Source organism: Aethalodelphis obliquidens, unplaced genomic scaffold, assembly GCF_003676395.1.
Source record: "Aethalodelphis obliquidens isolate GAN/ISIS:26980383/991018 unplaced genomic scaffold, ASM367639v1 scaffold4, whole genome shotgun sequence".
NCBI classification, from domain to species: Eukaryota; Metazoa; Chordata; class Mammalia; order Artiodactyla; family Delphinidae; genus Aethalodelphis; species Aethalodelphis obliquidens.
Window position 1 is genome coordinate 53,496,191 of NW_020837948.1, and position 17,349 is coordinate 53,513,539.

At 36.1% G+C, this 17,349-nt stretch overlaps 1 protein-coding gene across 2 annotated transcripts in view; it reads right to left on the minus strand.

Moving 5' to 3' along the window:
• The window catches only part of MSH3 (mutS homolog 3), a 183,893-nt gene that overhangs the window by 17,797 nt on the left and 148,747 nt on the right, over positions 1–17,349 (minus strand). For both annotated transcript variants that reach the window (XM_027100714.1, XM_027100715.1), the window contains exon 20: positions 16,319–16,476. In XM_027100714.1, coding sequence (XP_026956515.1) covers positions 16,319–16,476 — 158 coding nt within the window. The remainder of the gene's footprint in view (positions 1–16,318; positions 16,477–17,349) is intronic.

Below are 17,349 nucleotides of genomic sequence, written 5' to 3' on the forward strand. Positions count from 1 at the left end.
CAATAAATCCATTTTCCTTTTGGTCTTGGTTACTAGGAAACAACTGGGTAGCACCTTATAATGACAAATAGCAACACTGACTTTATCTTAGGTTTTTGTCCTTACTTGTCCTTGATCTTTGAATACCATTTTACTTTCTTGTTGTCCTGCTCTATTGTATATATCCCAGTAAACTGTCTAAAATAAGTTTTGGAAATAAGGCAGGGTATAACACCATTAACAAAAAGTCTGTAATTTTCTATTAATCCAACAAGCATTTACAACACATCCTACTGGACAATGATTCTGAAATTTTTCAAATGTTAAAATATGTTAGAGATTTGAGGAATTCAGAACATATGTCATTATTATCATTCTGCCTGTATTTGTATTCAAATGCAGGGAAAAATGGAAAATGCATTCTTTAGGTTTCATCTCAGAGTAAGTTTGCTCTGACAGGTTACAGATATGTGATTAAGAAAAAAAAAATCACTCTGATATTTTTAGGAGTGGCGGCTGACTAATCTTTCTAATCCCCTACTCCCTCCTCGTCTAACCCTTATATAGGTCAACAAAGCTTAATAAAGCATTAATGGAGAAAAGAAATTACTACTTTTTTGAATCAGTTTCTAAAATCAAGAACACTTTCATGAAAATTTGAACAAGGGTTTGTTTTTATGAGGTCTTGATATTTTGAGATAACATTCTAGATGTTTCTAAATTATAGCAAATAGGGTGGGGCTCTGTCCCTTCAAACCACAATCTTTGGGCCTTATGAAAGGAAAATGCTAGCATGAGGGAGAAATTCTGAAATTAACAGGTGGAAAAAAGGATTCTTTATATTGAATGATAAGTAATTGGAGCTTAAATATGAAAACTGTTAACTAGAGGAAATGATTATTGTACTGCATCAGGATTTTTTTGGACATACTTTAAGTGCTTTTAAAATAATATATAAGTACATATATTTTACATATATATAACTAAAATTTACCATTTTTAAAAATTATTTATTTATTTATTTTTGGCTGTGTTGGGTCTTTGCTGCTGTGCTTTCTCTAGTTGTGGCGAGCTGGGGCTACTCTTCGTTGCAGTGCACGGGCTTCTTCTCTTGTTGTGGAGCATGGGTTCGAGGCACGCGGACTTCAGTAGTTATGGCACGCAGGCTCAGTAGTTGTGGCACACGTAAAATTTACCATTTTAAAACTTTTTAGGTGTATAATTCAGTGGTATTAAGCACATTCACAATGTTGTGCAGTCATCACTACTATCCATTAGCAGAACTTTTTCATCATCTCAAAATAACCCATCAAAAAATAACTACCTATTCTTCTCTCCCCTCAGCCTCTGCCTCTATGAATCTGCCTCTTCTAGTTCCTCAGATAAGTGAAATCATACTCTATTTGTCCTCTAAGTGTTTTGTATAGGAGGGCTTTTATATTAGCTAATTTTGCCTTCTTTTTCGAATTGAAGATGTTCTACTCACTTCATTTCGCTAAAAACTTTGCAGAATTCTGTACAGTATGGGTGTTTTAGCTTGGGTTTTTTTTGCACATTATGTAATTTTTACAGAAGGAAATAATCTCCTGAATAGCAAAGTACTCTAACTTAAGAAGGATGGTGTAAGGAAGAAAAAAAAAGTTAAAGTCTAAGAAGAGAAAAAAGCTTCAAAAGAATACCAAATATTGAAAGATGTGTAGATACAGCATGGTATTTAAAAGGTATAAAAAAATGTGAAGTAGTAGATCTGTATCACATTTACACATAAACATTAACCCAGCAATGGAATGAAATCACAAATAATTTATCACTACATACGTGCATTTTTTAAAAGCCTGGAAGGCCATACACCTAAAGGACGATTTCCAGGTAGTGGAATTACAGGTGATTTAAATTTTTTTCCTTTTTGAGCTTTTCTATAGTTTTAAATTTTGCACAATGAATAAGCTTTACAGTATCATTAGAAAAACAAATGTTATTTTAAAAATCACAGTACATTTAAAACACTTTATACTCTATTGATACATTTAAAACACTTTATACTCTACTGTACCATTGTGTTAAGACAAGGCAAAATGACTGCAATTAGCAAGATAAATAACCAGCTTTCTTCTACCAATATCAAAAACACCTCATTAGCAGCAATGAAATTATTATAATAGATAATGAAAAAGGTTTCTTTATCTAGGGTAATTGTTTCTACTAACAGCTGCAATCAGATCACACTATGGTATTTAAAGTCAATTTATAACAGCTATTACAGTGAACTGCAAATATAACCAAGCAAAAAAACACTACAACAATCTTTCAGTGTCAATGGAAACATAGCTGAAAATCAAGGCAGCAATCCAGGAAAATGCCAAACTTGTATTGGCTCACATGAAACCATGTTCACTAGAACCACCTACAAAGCACATGCAGGCCACATAAGGACACAGGTGTTTTCCTATCAAAGGAAACCCACAGTGTGCTGACTGGTCAAATCATTCCCCAACACATCTACTTGTCTATTCAGTGGGATAGTCCCAAGAAATTCAAAGGAAAATAGTTAACTATTTCTTAACTATTTTCTGTGAAACAACACAAATAATTAAGGCCATCAAAGCAAGGATAAATCAGTCATGAGGGAAAAGACTAACCAGATTAATTAATAAGTTCAATACAGGGAAACGCGACACAACCAGAGGAGGCATTCTTATAACTGAACTCACACTATGAGCTTGAGCAAATCACAATCTCTGTTTCTGCTTTTCCTTCTGTAAAATGTCAAGTGTTGAAACTAAATAATAGCTCCTAAACCTGGATATGTTTCTGAGTCATTTGCAGAGGTTCTTTTTTTAAAAATATTTTTTTCAGTTGAAGTATAGTTGATTTACAATGTCATATTAGTTTCAGGTGTACAGCACAGTGATTCAGTTATATATATGTAAATATATGTGTGTGTGTGTATATATTCTTTTTCAGATTCTTTTCACTTATAGGTTATTACAAAATATTGCATACAATTCCCTGTACTATACGGTAGGTACCTGTTGGTTATCTATTTTATAAACAGTAGTGTGTATATATTAATCCCAACCTCCTAATTTATCACCCCCCCTTTCCCCTTTGATAGCCATAAGTTTGCTTTCTATGTCTGTGGGGCTATTTCTGCTTTGTAAGTAAGTTCAACTGAACCTTTTTTTTTTTTTTAAGATTCCACATATAAAGGATATCATATGATATTTTTCTTTCTCTGTCTGACTTACTTCACTTAGCATGATAATCTCTAGGTCCATCCATGTTGCTGCAAATGGCATTATATCATTCTTTTCTATGGCTGAGTAATATTCCATTGTGTATGTATACACACACACACACACACACACACACACACACACCCTACATCCTCTTTATTCAGTCATCTGTCAAAGGACATTTAGGTTGCTTCCATGTCTTGGATACTGTAAACAGTGCTGCAATGAACACTGGGGTGCATGTATCTTTTTGAATTATAGTTTTCTCCAGATATATGCCCAGGAGTGGGACTGCTGGATCATATGGCAACTCTATTTTTAGTTTTTTAAAGAACATCCAAACTGTTCTCCATAGTAGCTGTACCAATTTACATTCCCACCAACAGTGTAGGAGGGTTTCTTTTTCTCCACACCCTTTCTAGCATTTATTATTTGTAGACTTTTTGATGATGGCCCTTCTGACTGGAGTGAGATGATACCTCACTGTAGTTTTGATATCCATTTCTCTAATAATTAGCGATGTTGAGCATTTTTCCATGTGCCTGTTGGCCATCTGGATGTCTTCCTTGGAGAAATGTCTACAGATTCAATGCAATCCCTATCAAATTACCAAGGGCATTTTCCACAAAACTAGAACAAAAATTTAAAAATTTGTATGGAAACACAAAAGACCCTGAATAGCCAAAACAATCTTGAGAAAGAAAACTGCAGCTGAAAGAATTAGGCTCCCTGACCTCAGACTATACTGCAAAGCTATAGTAATCAAAACAGTATGGTACTGGCACAAAAACAGACATACAAATCAGTGGAACAGGATAGAAAGCCCAGAAGTAAACCCATGTACCTATGGTCAATTAATCTACAACAAAGGAGGTAAGAATATACAATGGAGAAAAGACGGTCTCTTCAATAAGTGGTGCTCCAAAAACTGGACAGTTACATTTAAAAGAATGAAATTAGAACATTTTCTAACACCATACACAAAAACAAACTCAAAATGGATTAAAGACCTAAATGTAGGACCAGATACTATAAAACTCCTAGAGGAAAATATAGGCAAAAAGCTCTTTGATGTATATTATAGCAATATTTTTTTGTATCTGTCTCCTAGAGTAATTTTTTTGTATCTGTCTCCTAGAGTAATAAAAACAAAAATAAACAAATGAGACCTAATTAAACTTAAAAGATTTTGCACACCAAAGGAAACTGTAAACAAAATGAAAAGACAACCTACAGAATGGGAGAAAATATTTGCAAATGATGCAACTGACAAGGGATTAATTTCCAAAATATAAAAACAGCAAACAGCCCAATCAAAAATGGGAAGACCTAAGCAAGAGTTCTTAATTACAAAGTCCAGGAGTATCCTTCATCATACCGGTAACAACTGTATCTCCAGGGAATCTACATTCCAGGGACATGCCTGGAATCTGCACTTAAAACTAAACGAAACCAAACCCTCAGGTGACTTTGAAGCATTAAATTCATACGACCACTTCCCATCAAAAAGATGAAGTGAGATATCTCCTGTTTGGCAGACACAGCTACAGGAGCTAAATAAACCAGAGAGGCACTCACAAGGCAACATTTCTGTTGCCAATAAAATTCTCAACAGCCCACTCATTTCGTAAAATACAATGTGGTTTTTAGTGCTGGTATTTACTACCAACTAGAAGACATGTACTCAGTCAAGATATTTTCCTTCTGTCCAAGAAGTATACATATATTTTAACAGAGTAAAAATACTCCACAGTAGGTACTCAATCAATATGTGCTGAATTAAACTAAATTCAGCAAACAAACCAGTTATCATCCACACAGCCAAAAGCAAACATTTAAGATAACTTAATTTAAGCATTTGAAGACCTATTACCTTCCAATTCTCTCTCAAAGTAAACACAATGGTGCGATTCTGAGTACAAAGCATTCCTGAAGCTGGGGACCATAAGAAAGAGTTTACGTGGGGAGGGTGGCATGAAAATTATTAACCAGAGGCCACTTAATGTAAATACTCCTTTCTACCAACATTTAATTGACATAAATAGAAAGAAATTATGCTGAGAGAAGCCAATTGTTTTGTTGTTTTTTTTCAACCAGACTTAATAATTCATCGCTTTTCTAAAACTTAAATACTGAGTCCAAAAAGTTGAATGAGGTTTAAGTTTGCACTTATCAGGATAATAAGAAACAGATCTTAATTGAGTGATGCACTCAAAGATGTTAATAATCCTTGGAAATATGTGTCTAGAAATATAATATTTCACCAATGAGTACATATATCACCAATTAGGGCCAAATGTATATGTTTGCCAAAATTCTACTTTTAAAAAATCCTTCTTATTCAGAGAAAGGTTCATGAGGTTACAACATCCAGGAAAAGACTCCCAAAGCCTCCTGTTTATAGCTTTTCATGCATTTATTTATTCTTCTTACGGAACAGCACACACCACATAGTAGGCACTCAATGAATATTTATGGAAAACATGAATTTAAACCTAGTGTTGTAAATGTCCAATTAATAATGCAAAAATAACCAATTTAAAGATAAAGTTTGGGAATTCCCTGGCAGTCCAGTGGTTAGGACTCCATGCTTCCATTGCACGGGGCACGAATTCGATCCCTGGCTGGGGAACTAAGATCCCGCATGCCACGCGGCATGAACAAAAAAAAAAAAGACCAAGTTTGGAGCCAAATTTTATGCACACATCTGCTAGATTTTAATATTTTTTCCATTGAGCGCAAAAAAGGATCTGAAGTGATTTAGAATAACAAAATATTTATAACAAAAGAGTTACAATGAATATGAAAGTAAGATTACAAGCCATATAGTAGATGCTCAAATTTGAGACAGCAAGTTTAGCAGGAGCTTTTAAAATGCTAATTTTAGGGTCTCACGCTGAAGATTCCAATATAATAGGTCTGTGACAGGCCTTAGAAAGCAGCATTTTTAACAAGCATCTCTGATTCTGATGCAGCTGTTCTAAGAATCATGCTAGAGAAATACTCATGGAGAAATACTCCCATATAAGAAGAGATGGGGAAAATTAAACCAAATTTGTTTCTACACTTGCGCCTCAAATTTAGCTCTTAACCTCTTGGCAGTCAAGACAAAAAGGAATTAAAGGGGGAGCAGCCATTGGCTGAAAACATGAGGCCTGGCAGTTTGTCAGGGAAGGCCAATAAAGTGCTTCAAATCTCTTTATAAACAGGCACAGCACGCACATGGAGAGAAAAAAATTCCTTAGCATTAATAAAATGTCATTTATCAGATGGCACTTCATGTAAAACATATTAATAGAAATGAAAATGCCCTTATGACCAATTTTTGAGACTATATAGAAACATATCAAATGGGTATTTCTTGTTCTAATTAATTTAAATCATAGGGACAAACTTTTACACACTGCTGGTGGGATTCTAAACTGGTCCATGTTCCTTGAAGAACAAGATAGATGCACATTCCTTACACTCTACAGTCCCACTCCTAGGTAAAGCCCAGAATCAGAAAACTCACACGTGTACTAGATGTGTGTAAGACAGGTATCAGCACTGTTGATATTTGCAACAAATTTGAATCATATTAGATATTAATCAAGAAAAATGGATAAACTATGGTACATGCATACAATGGACTATCATAATTAGAGAAAAATGAGTGAACTAGAATTATATGCATCCATATGGATGAAGTTCATAAATATAACATTGAGGGGGAAAAAGCCACTTGCAGAAGAATGACGCTTAAAAGCATACCAAACATAAAGTTTAAAAGCATACCAAATAATTCCATATATTATTTCAAAACATACCTATGTAGTAAAAATATAGAGAAACTCATGAGATAAAAACCAGAGTCAAAAAGGGTTACTCTGGATGGGGTGGAGGGGAACAGGACCAGGGAGGGTTATGGGTTCAGTTGGATTTGCAATGCTTTATTTCTTTAGTAGGTTGGAAGCTACAAGGGGACTGTAATATGTCTGAATAATTTCATAATAAATGAAAAATATGAGGTTATAATATTAAACCATATCCTAGTAAAAATTTAAAATCCTAGGGATATAACTGAATGTGGTCCACATAGACTCCTTTCCAATGGTAATAGGAAGAGAAGGCGAGGACAGGGGGAATGGACAAGGAACAGGGTTCTTCTACTAGAGCAGTGCATCCCAGATGGAGGTCTCAGAGGTTAAAGAGTTCAGGGAACCTCTGCATAGCAGACACACCACAGCCAATAAAAGTGTGAGACTAATCTGTAAGAACTGACAGGGGAATTCAGTTTCCCCCAGGTTAGGAAATAAAAGCAAGCTACATGATAATAATGCTTAGTATAAGACCACTTAAGAGAGAAGACTTATGTACGCCTCTAACCTTGTGGAAAGTTAAATGAAAAACCATAAATAGATGCTGACCTGTAGAGAAGGAAACATTTCACTTAATACCCTACTACACCGTAAACAGTTTTCATAATAAGCTTCTCTTACTTTTAGAATTAAATAACTGAGCTCTCCAGCAAGGGCTTGGGGAAATGCTTCTCAGCCTTGCCCACATTTCAAAACCACCTGGACACATGTAAAATTCAAATTCCCAAACCCTGCCCCAGGCCAACTTAGAACCTCTGAGGGCAGGGTCCAGGTTTCAATATACTTTAAAAGCACCATTAAAAAAAAATCCAATGTACATTAAGGGTTAAAAAAATCAAAGATGTTAAATGTGCAAAGGGCAATGTTTCTGTTATGAAAATTAAAAACACCAGTCTTGCATACTGATCTGACAGAAAGCCATCAATTCCTAAAGGAGGAAGAACTAGGGCTACTTACAGGCTGGGTTACAACTTCGGAAAAATAAAGTCTGATATGCTCTTGGGAAGGTTTAAAGCTTAGAACCCCAAATTCCATGCTACTGAGTAGGGAAGAGAAGTCTGTCCAGGAAAAAAGTATTCCCAGACAATGACCATATATGCATTTCATTAGACGCCTATGAAACATCTCATTTTGACTGATATAACCCTTAACATTTTTTGGGCAGGGGAGTACTTTTGTTACCTGTTTATTTCAGAATTTTGAAAATGTTCATAAGCCAAACTAAAGAAAAGTCACCATAATCCTATATCTTTTACAATATTTTGGAATGCAGCCTTCTATATAGATGGTTTTCTCTGCATATATTTACATATACAATTTGTCATACAAAAGTGGAATCACACTGAATGCCAAGTTTCATAACCAGCTCTTTTTCATGTGTTGTAATAAGAATATTCTTTCATGTGATACTATTTCTGGATTGGCCCATCAGGACCAGGTAACTATAAAATGTATCCCCAAGTAGATGAATAAACTAATGTGTTTGCAGGAGTTAACTCAGAATGAATGCTACTATACTGAAACAATGAATTTGGTGTTGGCAAGGTTTAGAGTGCGGAATATTTGGTTAACTTCTTTCAAGGATGACAGCTAAGACCAGCAATTCGTAGTGATTTCACACCCTTCAAAAATTATTCTCAAAACCTGGTATTATCAAACTTTTTGTTTTATAGATGTGAGACCTGAGGCTAAGTTTAGAAAAGGAGTACTATACTAACATATATATGAAGACAGACTTTTAAATCCAAAATACTAATGACACAGACTCTAGAAGAAGGAACAAAACTCAAATTTATTGAGTACCTATTACATACCAGGCACTTCATGTACTTAATTCCCACAATAATCTGTGATTAAGCAGTATTATCTCCATTTTATAGATGAAAAAACTGAGACATTGAGAAGTCAAGTAATTCGCCAAAGGTCAGATAGTTAAGTAGAAAAAGTGGGATTTGTACCCAACTATAATACTTTTTTTTTTTTTTTTTTAATTCCATGACACCATACTTCTTTCAAGGCTCTAGATGAATGAAGTAACTAGCACACAGTCAGGAAATTGGTGAACTTGTATTGAGACCTGACCTTTCTGGCTCTAAAGCTTCCATCCTTTCCCACACATAACCTATCTACTCACATTTTAGGAGCACTTATTATTAGCAAGAGATAAGAGAATCCCACTGACCCATGCAGAACTGGGCAAAGTCTGGGATTTTACCCTATTTATATCAAGTTAAGCCAATATGGTTTCACAGATGCTAGCAAAAGACATGAAAACCCTGAATCAGAAACAAAGGACTTTTACCCATATTGGTCTGCATCAGCTGTCAAGTCCTGTAAGGGCAAGGCAAAGGGCTCACCACGGATGCTGTGCATGCAGTGGGTTGTATTACAAGGCAGAAAACTGAACTTGAGGATTCACTACGTGTACAACAAAAAGAAGCATGCTTCCTCTTTGTGGGGAGATGTTATTACCTCTTCCCTCAAGACTGCTTGCTGCAAGCCCAACCCTGACAAATGCCCAGGTAGGGAGCAATCAGGGGCTTTCTTGGTGTACTCAGTAGGGACATGCAGGGACACTCAGGGCCCATGGCAGACTGCTTTTATAAACATGACCTTAAGGTCCATGAAACAACAGCTACTTAAATGGTAAAGCATAAGAGAGTGTCCCAGATTTCAGTGTTTATATCTTTATATCCTTTAACTGACTGAAATGATTCTTTGCTAATTAATGTTTTAAGGTTGTGACCAATCTTGCAGTATAGGGACTTCCCTGGTGGTCCAGTGGGTAAGACTGCGCTCCCAATGCAGGGGGCCCAGGTTCGATCCCTGGTCAGGGAACTAGATCCCGCATGCATGCCGCAACTAAGAAGTCTGCATGCCGCAACTAAAAAGATCCTGCACGCCGCAACAAAGATCCCGTGTGCCGCAGCTAAGACCCAGTGCAGCCCTTCCCCCACAAAAAAATCCTGAAGTATAAAAGATCAATCTCTCTCTGTGTTTCAGATAGATCTAGATATTCAAATAGATTAAGGTTTGATTTGTTTGCCCAGACTTCATAGCTTGTGTTACAAACTTTGGCCAAATGTCTGGTCGTCTCTCTTTTCATGACATGAGCAGCCATTTCTAATTATTGCCTAGATCTATAACTACATTAGGGATTGCAAAAAAAGAGAGGGGGTGATATTCTAATACTACTATTCCTTCTCTGTTAGCTGGAACACTTCCATAAAGAGAAAATTCTTCTCATAATATTTTTGGAAAGGCATGGTAGCTGCATGATTCTTCCCCTTTATTTTTCAATTTTTATTCTCCAAAGTGACTAGTGATTTTTTGTTTTAAGTATCATGAATTCATTCTAATATCCTTTAAGGTGACTGATGCATTTTTTTAGAATCATAAATTCATGGACATAACATATTCCACTGGATACCCCTCTTAAACATGTTCAAGTCTACCACTCAAAAATAAAACAAGTCCCTTATTGGATCTCTCACCCTGTCTTCCCAGCCAATCTGCTCCAGGGTCACCTACAAACTCTATATCCTAACCTCTCACTTACTCTCTAACCCTCTTTAACTGGAGTGAGGCCCCACCACTCCACCATAACAGCTCTTGCAAAGGTCACTAGTCATATCCATTTTGCTAAAACCAAGGTGGACTTTTCAGGCTTCATCTCATTCACTCTTTCAGCGCTGTGGACCACTTCCTTCCTCCTTGAAGCACTTTTCCCCGTGCCCCCATGACACTGGGCTGTCCTGGTTTTCCCCTACCTCTCTGGGTACTCCTTCTTTGTTGGTTTTTCAAGCTTATCTTCTTACTCAGCCATGACATGTTGGCAGTTCTAAGGCTCAGCCTTGGAACATTATCTTCTTTACTATATTTACTCTCTGCCAACATGATCTCATCCACACCCAGGATCTCACTTCCCACTTATACAAAGATGTCTCACAACAAATCTATATTGTTACCTTTCATCTCTCCCTGTGAACTCAAACTTTATATCCAACTGACTACATGACAGCTTCCCTATGGTCTCAGAGCATTGCTACCTACTACATACAAAAACCAAGTCAATACTCAGCCATAAAAAAGAACAAAATAATGCCATTTGCAGCAACACAGATGGACCTAGAGATTAGCATACTAAGTGAAATAAGTCAAAGACAAGTATATGATATCACTCATATGTGGAATCTAATTTTTAAAAATGATACAAATAACTTATTTACAAAACAGAAACACTCACAGATTTCAAAAACAAATTTATGGTTACCAAAGGGGAAATGAGTGGGCGAGGGATAAATTAGGAGCTTGTGATTAACATATACACACTATTATATATAAAATAGATAACCAACAAGGACCTACTGTATAGGTCCTATTGAATATTCTGTAATAACCTACATGGGTAAAGAATCTGAAAAAGAATGAATATATGTATAACTGAATCACTTTGCTGTACGCCTGAAACTAACACAACATTGTAAATCAAAAAACCAAAATTAAAGTCAGGATCCAAGGAAAAAAAATCACTCTCTTCCAGTAAATGCCGGCATTCTCCACCCAGATGCACAAACCGCTGTCATCGCTGAAAACTCCATTTATCTCAGCCTCATATCCCATCTGTCACCAAATCCTGTTGATTTATTTCCTGTTATTTATTACCTTTCAAATACGACTCCTTTCCATTTAAACTAACACTACAACCCAGTCCAAACTACTGATACCTCTCACCAAGGCCACCGCAAGGGCCTACTGATAAGACTGCACTGATCAACTGTGTCCTTCCTCCAAACATTCTCTGCATTTCAGCCAATGTAGATGTGATCATACCAAGCCCTGCTTAAAACCCTTCAATGGTTTCCCATGGCTTTTACACAAACTCCTAACACGGCCTACACTTTGTGTAACTTGCCCTTACCTATTGTCTTCAGCTTCATGGAGAATCTTGCTCCCCTAGAGGGCCACCCTTCAGCTGTTGTCTCACTATGGTTTTTTTAATGTGAAAGAACATTTGCACATGCTGCTTTCTTGGCCTGAAATGCTCTTCTTTCCTTTGATTAGTTAACGCCTCCTTCAGATTACACATCACTTGCTAAAGGAAGCCTTCTCCTGACGTTCCTGACCAGATCAGGTCCCAGCACGACAGGCTGCCACAGCCTCATATACCTAGCCTTTGTAGACTTGTCACAGCTGCAATTTTACATTTCTTTATACAATTTTTTGGTGTATGCTGATCTTCTCCATCAGGTAAACTTCATGGGAACAGAGACTATGATTGCTTTGTATTCTGAGTGCTTGTCATATGTTAGATGCCAAGTTAGTATACGTTGGATGAATAAACAAATGAAAATGAATGGATAAAGATCCAAATTTGCTGAATTAATACACTTTGTCCTTTTCCAGAAGGCTTATATTTGCTCTCACCGAATATACTTTATATAAATATTTTATATACATAGAACAGGTTCTATACATTGGTAAAAATTTTATTATACTAATATCATAAATATGTTATCATCACAAAGGTTAGTTATTGTTATTATCATTGAATTCATTCCTTGTGGCAGAAACTATTTTCTGGTTACCTCTAAATCCATTCCTGAACACCTGTCCTTTGCCTAGCTCCATTATAAAAGCTGGATAAAATCAAATTCATACTTTGTTTCGCTTGTAATTATGGCCATGAGACACAGCGCTGGTTAGCAAAATGTAAGTGAAAGTTTTCTGGGAGGCTTCTGAAAAGGTACTGATTTCCTGAAAAAAAGGAGAAGCTTTTGCATTCCTTTGCCCTTTTTCCTCATATGAATATCAATGTGATGTCTGGAGTCACAGCAACTATCTTGCAACTATGAGGAGAAGACAACAAAACTGCAGAGCCACTGAAACATCAGAAGTGGTCACCTACTTCAAGCTTCCTTGTTAAATGAGAAAAGTAAACCCTTATTTTCTTTTCTATTACTTGTATCTAAAAACATTCCTGATACTCTGCTAACAAGATTCTCTTCCAGACAAATTACCTTACATTGCCCAAGATATTTTTTCTCTTTCTTTTTATTTTTCTCTTCCTTTTATCTTTTTTCTATTGATGAAATTTCTCTTGTCACTCCTCCTAATAATGTAACCAAAATAAAATACCTAGTATTTTTTCTTAGGAAATAGAAAATTAATTATAATGTTAAAAACTAAAGAAATATTTTTAAAATTTATTATATTGAGTTCATTTACAAATATATGGAGATCAAAATAACATCTGTTTGGTGATATGGCATCAAATATTGGGTTGTCCAAAAAGTGTCTTCGGTTTTTAAGTCAAAAGAAAAGACACATTTTTCATTTTCACCAAGAACTTTTTTTTTTTAATTTTATTTACTCATTTTTGGCTACATCGGGTCTCCGTTGCTGTACGCGGGTGCAAGCTACTCTTCATTGCAGTGCGCGGGTCTCTCACTGCAGTGGCTTCTTTTGTTGCGGAGCACAGGCTCTAGAGTGCAGGCCCAGCAGCTATGGCGCATGGGCCCAGCCGCTCTGCAGCATGTGGGATCCTCCTGGACCAGGGCTTGAACCCGTGTCCCCTGCACTGGCAGGCGGACTCCCAACCACTGCGCCACCTGGGAAGCCCTCACCAAGAACTTTATTGAACAACATATTTACTGTTTTGTTCCACTACCTTCTGCCATTTTTCAGGCAACTTCATAATTCCATCTTCCCCAAAATTTTTATCTTTTTGAGCAAAGAATTGTTTACAGTCTTCCAGGGAATTGAAATTTTTTCCTTTAAGAGAATTTTGTAAAGACCGAAATAAACGTAAATCTGAAGGTGCAATGTCTCATGAATACGGTGGATGAATTAGAACTTCCTGGCCAAGCTGTAATAGTTTTTGCCTGGTCATCAAAGAAACATGTCGTCTTGCGTTATCCTGATGGAAGACAATGCATTTTCTGTTGACTAATTATGGACACTTTTCATAAAGTGCTGCTTTCAGTTGGTCTAAATGGAAGCAGTACTTGTTGGAATTAATCACTTGGTTTTCCAGAAGGAGCTCATGATAGAGGACTCCCTTCCAATCCCACGATGCACACAATACATCACCTTCTTTGGATGAAGACCAGCCTTTGGTGTGGTTGGTAGTGGTTCATTTCACTTGCCCCACGATCTCTTGCATTCCACATGATTGTACAATATCCACTTTTCATTGCCCGTCACAACTTGTTTTAAAAACACAACATTTTCATTACGTTTCAGTAGAGAATTGGACGTGGAAATGCAGTCAAGAAGGTTTTTTTCACTTAACTTACGTGGAACCCAAACATCAAAGCGATTAACATAACCAAGCTGGTGCAAATGATTTTCAATGCTTGATTTGGATATTTTGAGTATGTCGGTATCTCCTGGTATCTCCCGGGTATCTCAACGTGGTATAACGTTGATTGTTCTCATTGAATGTCTCGATTTGATCGCTATCAACTTCTACTGGTCTACCTGACCGTGGAGCATTGTCCAGCAAGAAATCTCCACAACAAAACTTCACAACCCACTTTTGACACATTTGATCAGTCACAGCACCCTCTCCATACATGCAAAATCTTTTTTTGCGTTTCAGTTGCCTTTTTACCTTCCTTGAAATAATAAAGCATAATACACTGAAAATGTTGCTTTCTTCTTCCATCTTCAATATTAAAATGGCTACACAAAAATTCACCAATTTTGATGTTTTTTTTAAATGCATGCTGATGTGACAGCTGTCACAATAAAATCTAACAAAATTGTTTCAAATGAAGTTAAAGACAGCTAAGAACTACTAGAGCCATCTTATGGTAAAAAAGGAACAAACCTTTTAGCCAACCCAACAGAATTTAGGTTGCTTTGCTTTGTTCATTCTCTGATTAAAACCCAAGCCTTAAAGTGTTTTAATGTCTACTCAACTGCATGAACCTTAGCATGTGATATATTCTGATGTGTTCAAGGGTCAAATATTAAATAAGCAGGAAAATAAATCAGACACTCTACACATATACTTTGACTATACACTATAGACTATATTTACCTTTTTCTAAAAATGTAAGTATAAGAAGTATAAATAATATTTTAAGAACTGATAAATCTGAGTAAATAGATTAAACTATGAATCCTAATTGGTGAGACCACGATATTTCACCTATATTCCTAATATGGCATGCAATTTAGGTTTATAGGTTGAGGGTAAATCTTAGCCAGTTGCATGTTATGTCCTTAGAGCAAAAAAGAATATGAATTAAATTATCTTGGGCCAGTGCCTTTTCCAGTCTGTTGTCAGTTCCCGACCTATAAAAATAAGGAGGGTAGACTAGGTTGCAGACTGCTTTATAGAGCCTAGAAGCCAAGTCTCCAAGCCTTCTACCTCTTTTTTTTTGAAATTAAGAAAAATTTTATTTTATATTGCAGTACAGTTGATTTACAATGTTGTGTTAGTTTTAGGTGTATAGCAAAGTGATTCAGTTATACATATACATATATCTATTCTTTTTCAGATTCTTTTCCCATATAGGTTATTACAGAGTATTGAATAGAGTTCCCTGTGCTGTACAGTAGGTCCTTGTTGTTTATCTATTTTATATATAGTAATGTGTATATGTTAATCCTAACCTCCTAATTTATCCCTCCCTCCACCTTTCCCCTTTGGTAACCATAAGCTTGTTTTCTAAGCCTGTGAGTCTGTTTCTGTTTTGTAAATAAGTTCATTTGTATCATTGTTTAGATTCCACATATAAGTGATATATGATATTTGTCTTTGTCTGACTTACTTCACTTAATATGATAATTTCTAGGTCCATACATGTTGCTGCAAATGGCATTACTTCATTCTGTTTTACGGTTGAGTAATATTCCATTGTATATATGTACCACACCTTCTTTATCCATTCATCTGTCGATGGACATTTAGGTTCAAGCCTTCTACCTCTGATTAAGGCAGAGCAGATCTGCTTTTATCTGTTTAATTTTCAACTTCTACAAATAATTTCCTTTAAGAAAGAACTCGGTAACTAACAACAAGTTGAAAATGACCAGACAAAATGATCTCCTAGGTCTCTTCTGATATTAATTTCATGATGAAATGATTTCTTTAAGTTCCGAAATTCTAAATAGCAAAATCCTATATAGCAAATCTGTTCACCTAACTATGTACGTAAGAAGAAAATTCATGTGACGATGTGGGCTTGATTTATTGTCAGAAATATATTCAAATAGAACTAATGTTTTTACCTTGTGAAAATGCCATCCACAATTCCAACTGTTGCTTCCTCTGCCGGAACATAGGAGCCAATCTGAGCCATGATAGTAATCAATGCAACTTGCTTTATGTAGGAGCTCTTTCCACCCATGTTTGGTCCAGTAATTATCATTACTCTCTCTGAGTCCCCCTAGAAAATTAAAAAGCAATTTCACTTATTGTACTAGAGGGGCTTCTATGTAATAGCTACAATTTATTCCATAAATGAGAATGCATTAGGCAAAAGATTAAGGTGTGGTGTTTAAATATGTCACCCATTAAGTATCACAAAAGGAAAGAGGACCTCTTTGTCTTCAACTTGACCTGTGCTATTACAGAACAGTGAAGTCTTAGCAGCACACATGGTTGTTTCTGGATTTAAAAAAGGAAATAACAAGAAGCAACCTAAACGAGATAGATACTATGGCTTTCTCTTTAAATAATCATTAATCTGCCTATGTCTGTTTTTTATATTACTTACATTTAAAATCTATCAATTTCCATTTGTCCATACTAAAATTATAGGTATTACACATCTAATTGCAGAAAGTCCTAATCTGGGTTGGTAGCACATGAATATTTTCAGTTAAAGAGGGATAACTGCTAAAGGAATGGATAATACCAAATTCTAGATATTGGTTTTATCAGGATTTAATTACTCACTGGTATTTCACCAGAATAAGTGAAAACGGGAGAAAAGCTGCAACACTTGCAATGATTTAATTTCTAGAACTTACCTGCATTAACTAATTCTAGTACTTGCCATGTATAGACTCATCCTAAGAGAAACTGTCCAGCTGCAGCCCTCTACAGAGGAGTTAGCCTAAGGCATCCATGTGCTATGCTATGTGGACCCACCACTCTTGGCAATACCTGCCTGGTCAAGAGTAACCAATCGGTAACTGACCAACAGCCTAAGAGGTGGCTTCACATACCGGTCTTCTGAAACTAATCAACTAATCTCTTGGGAGGTGAAATCGAGAACCATGGAGAGGTTCCGTCAAACTGGAGAAGAGGTTGAAAA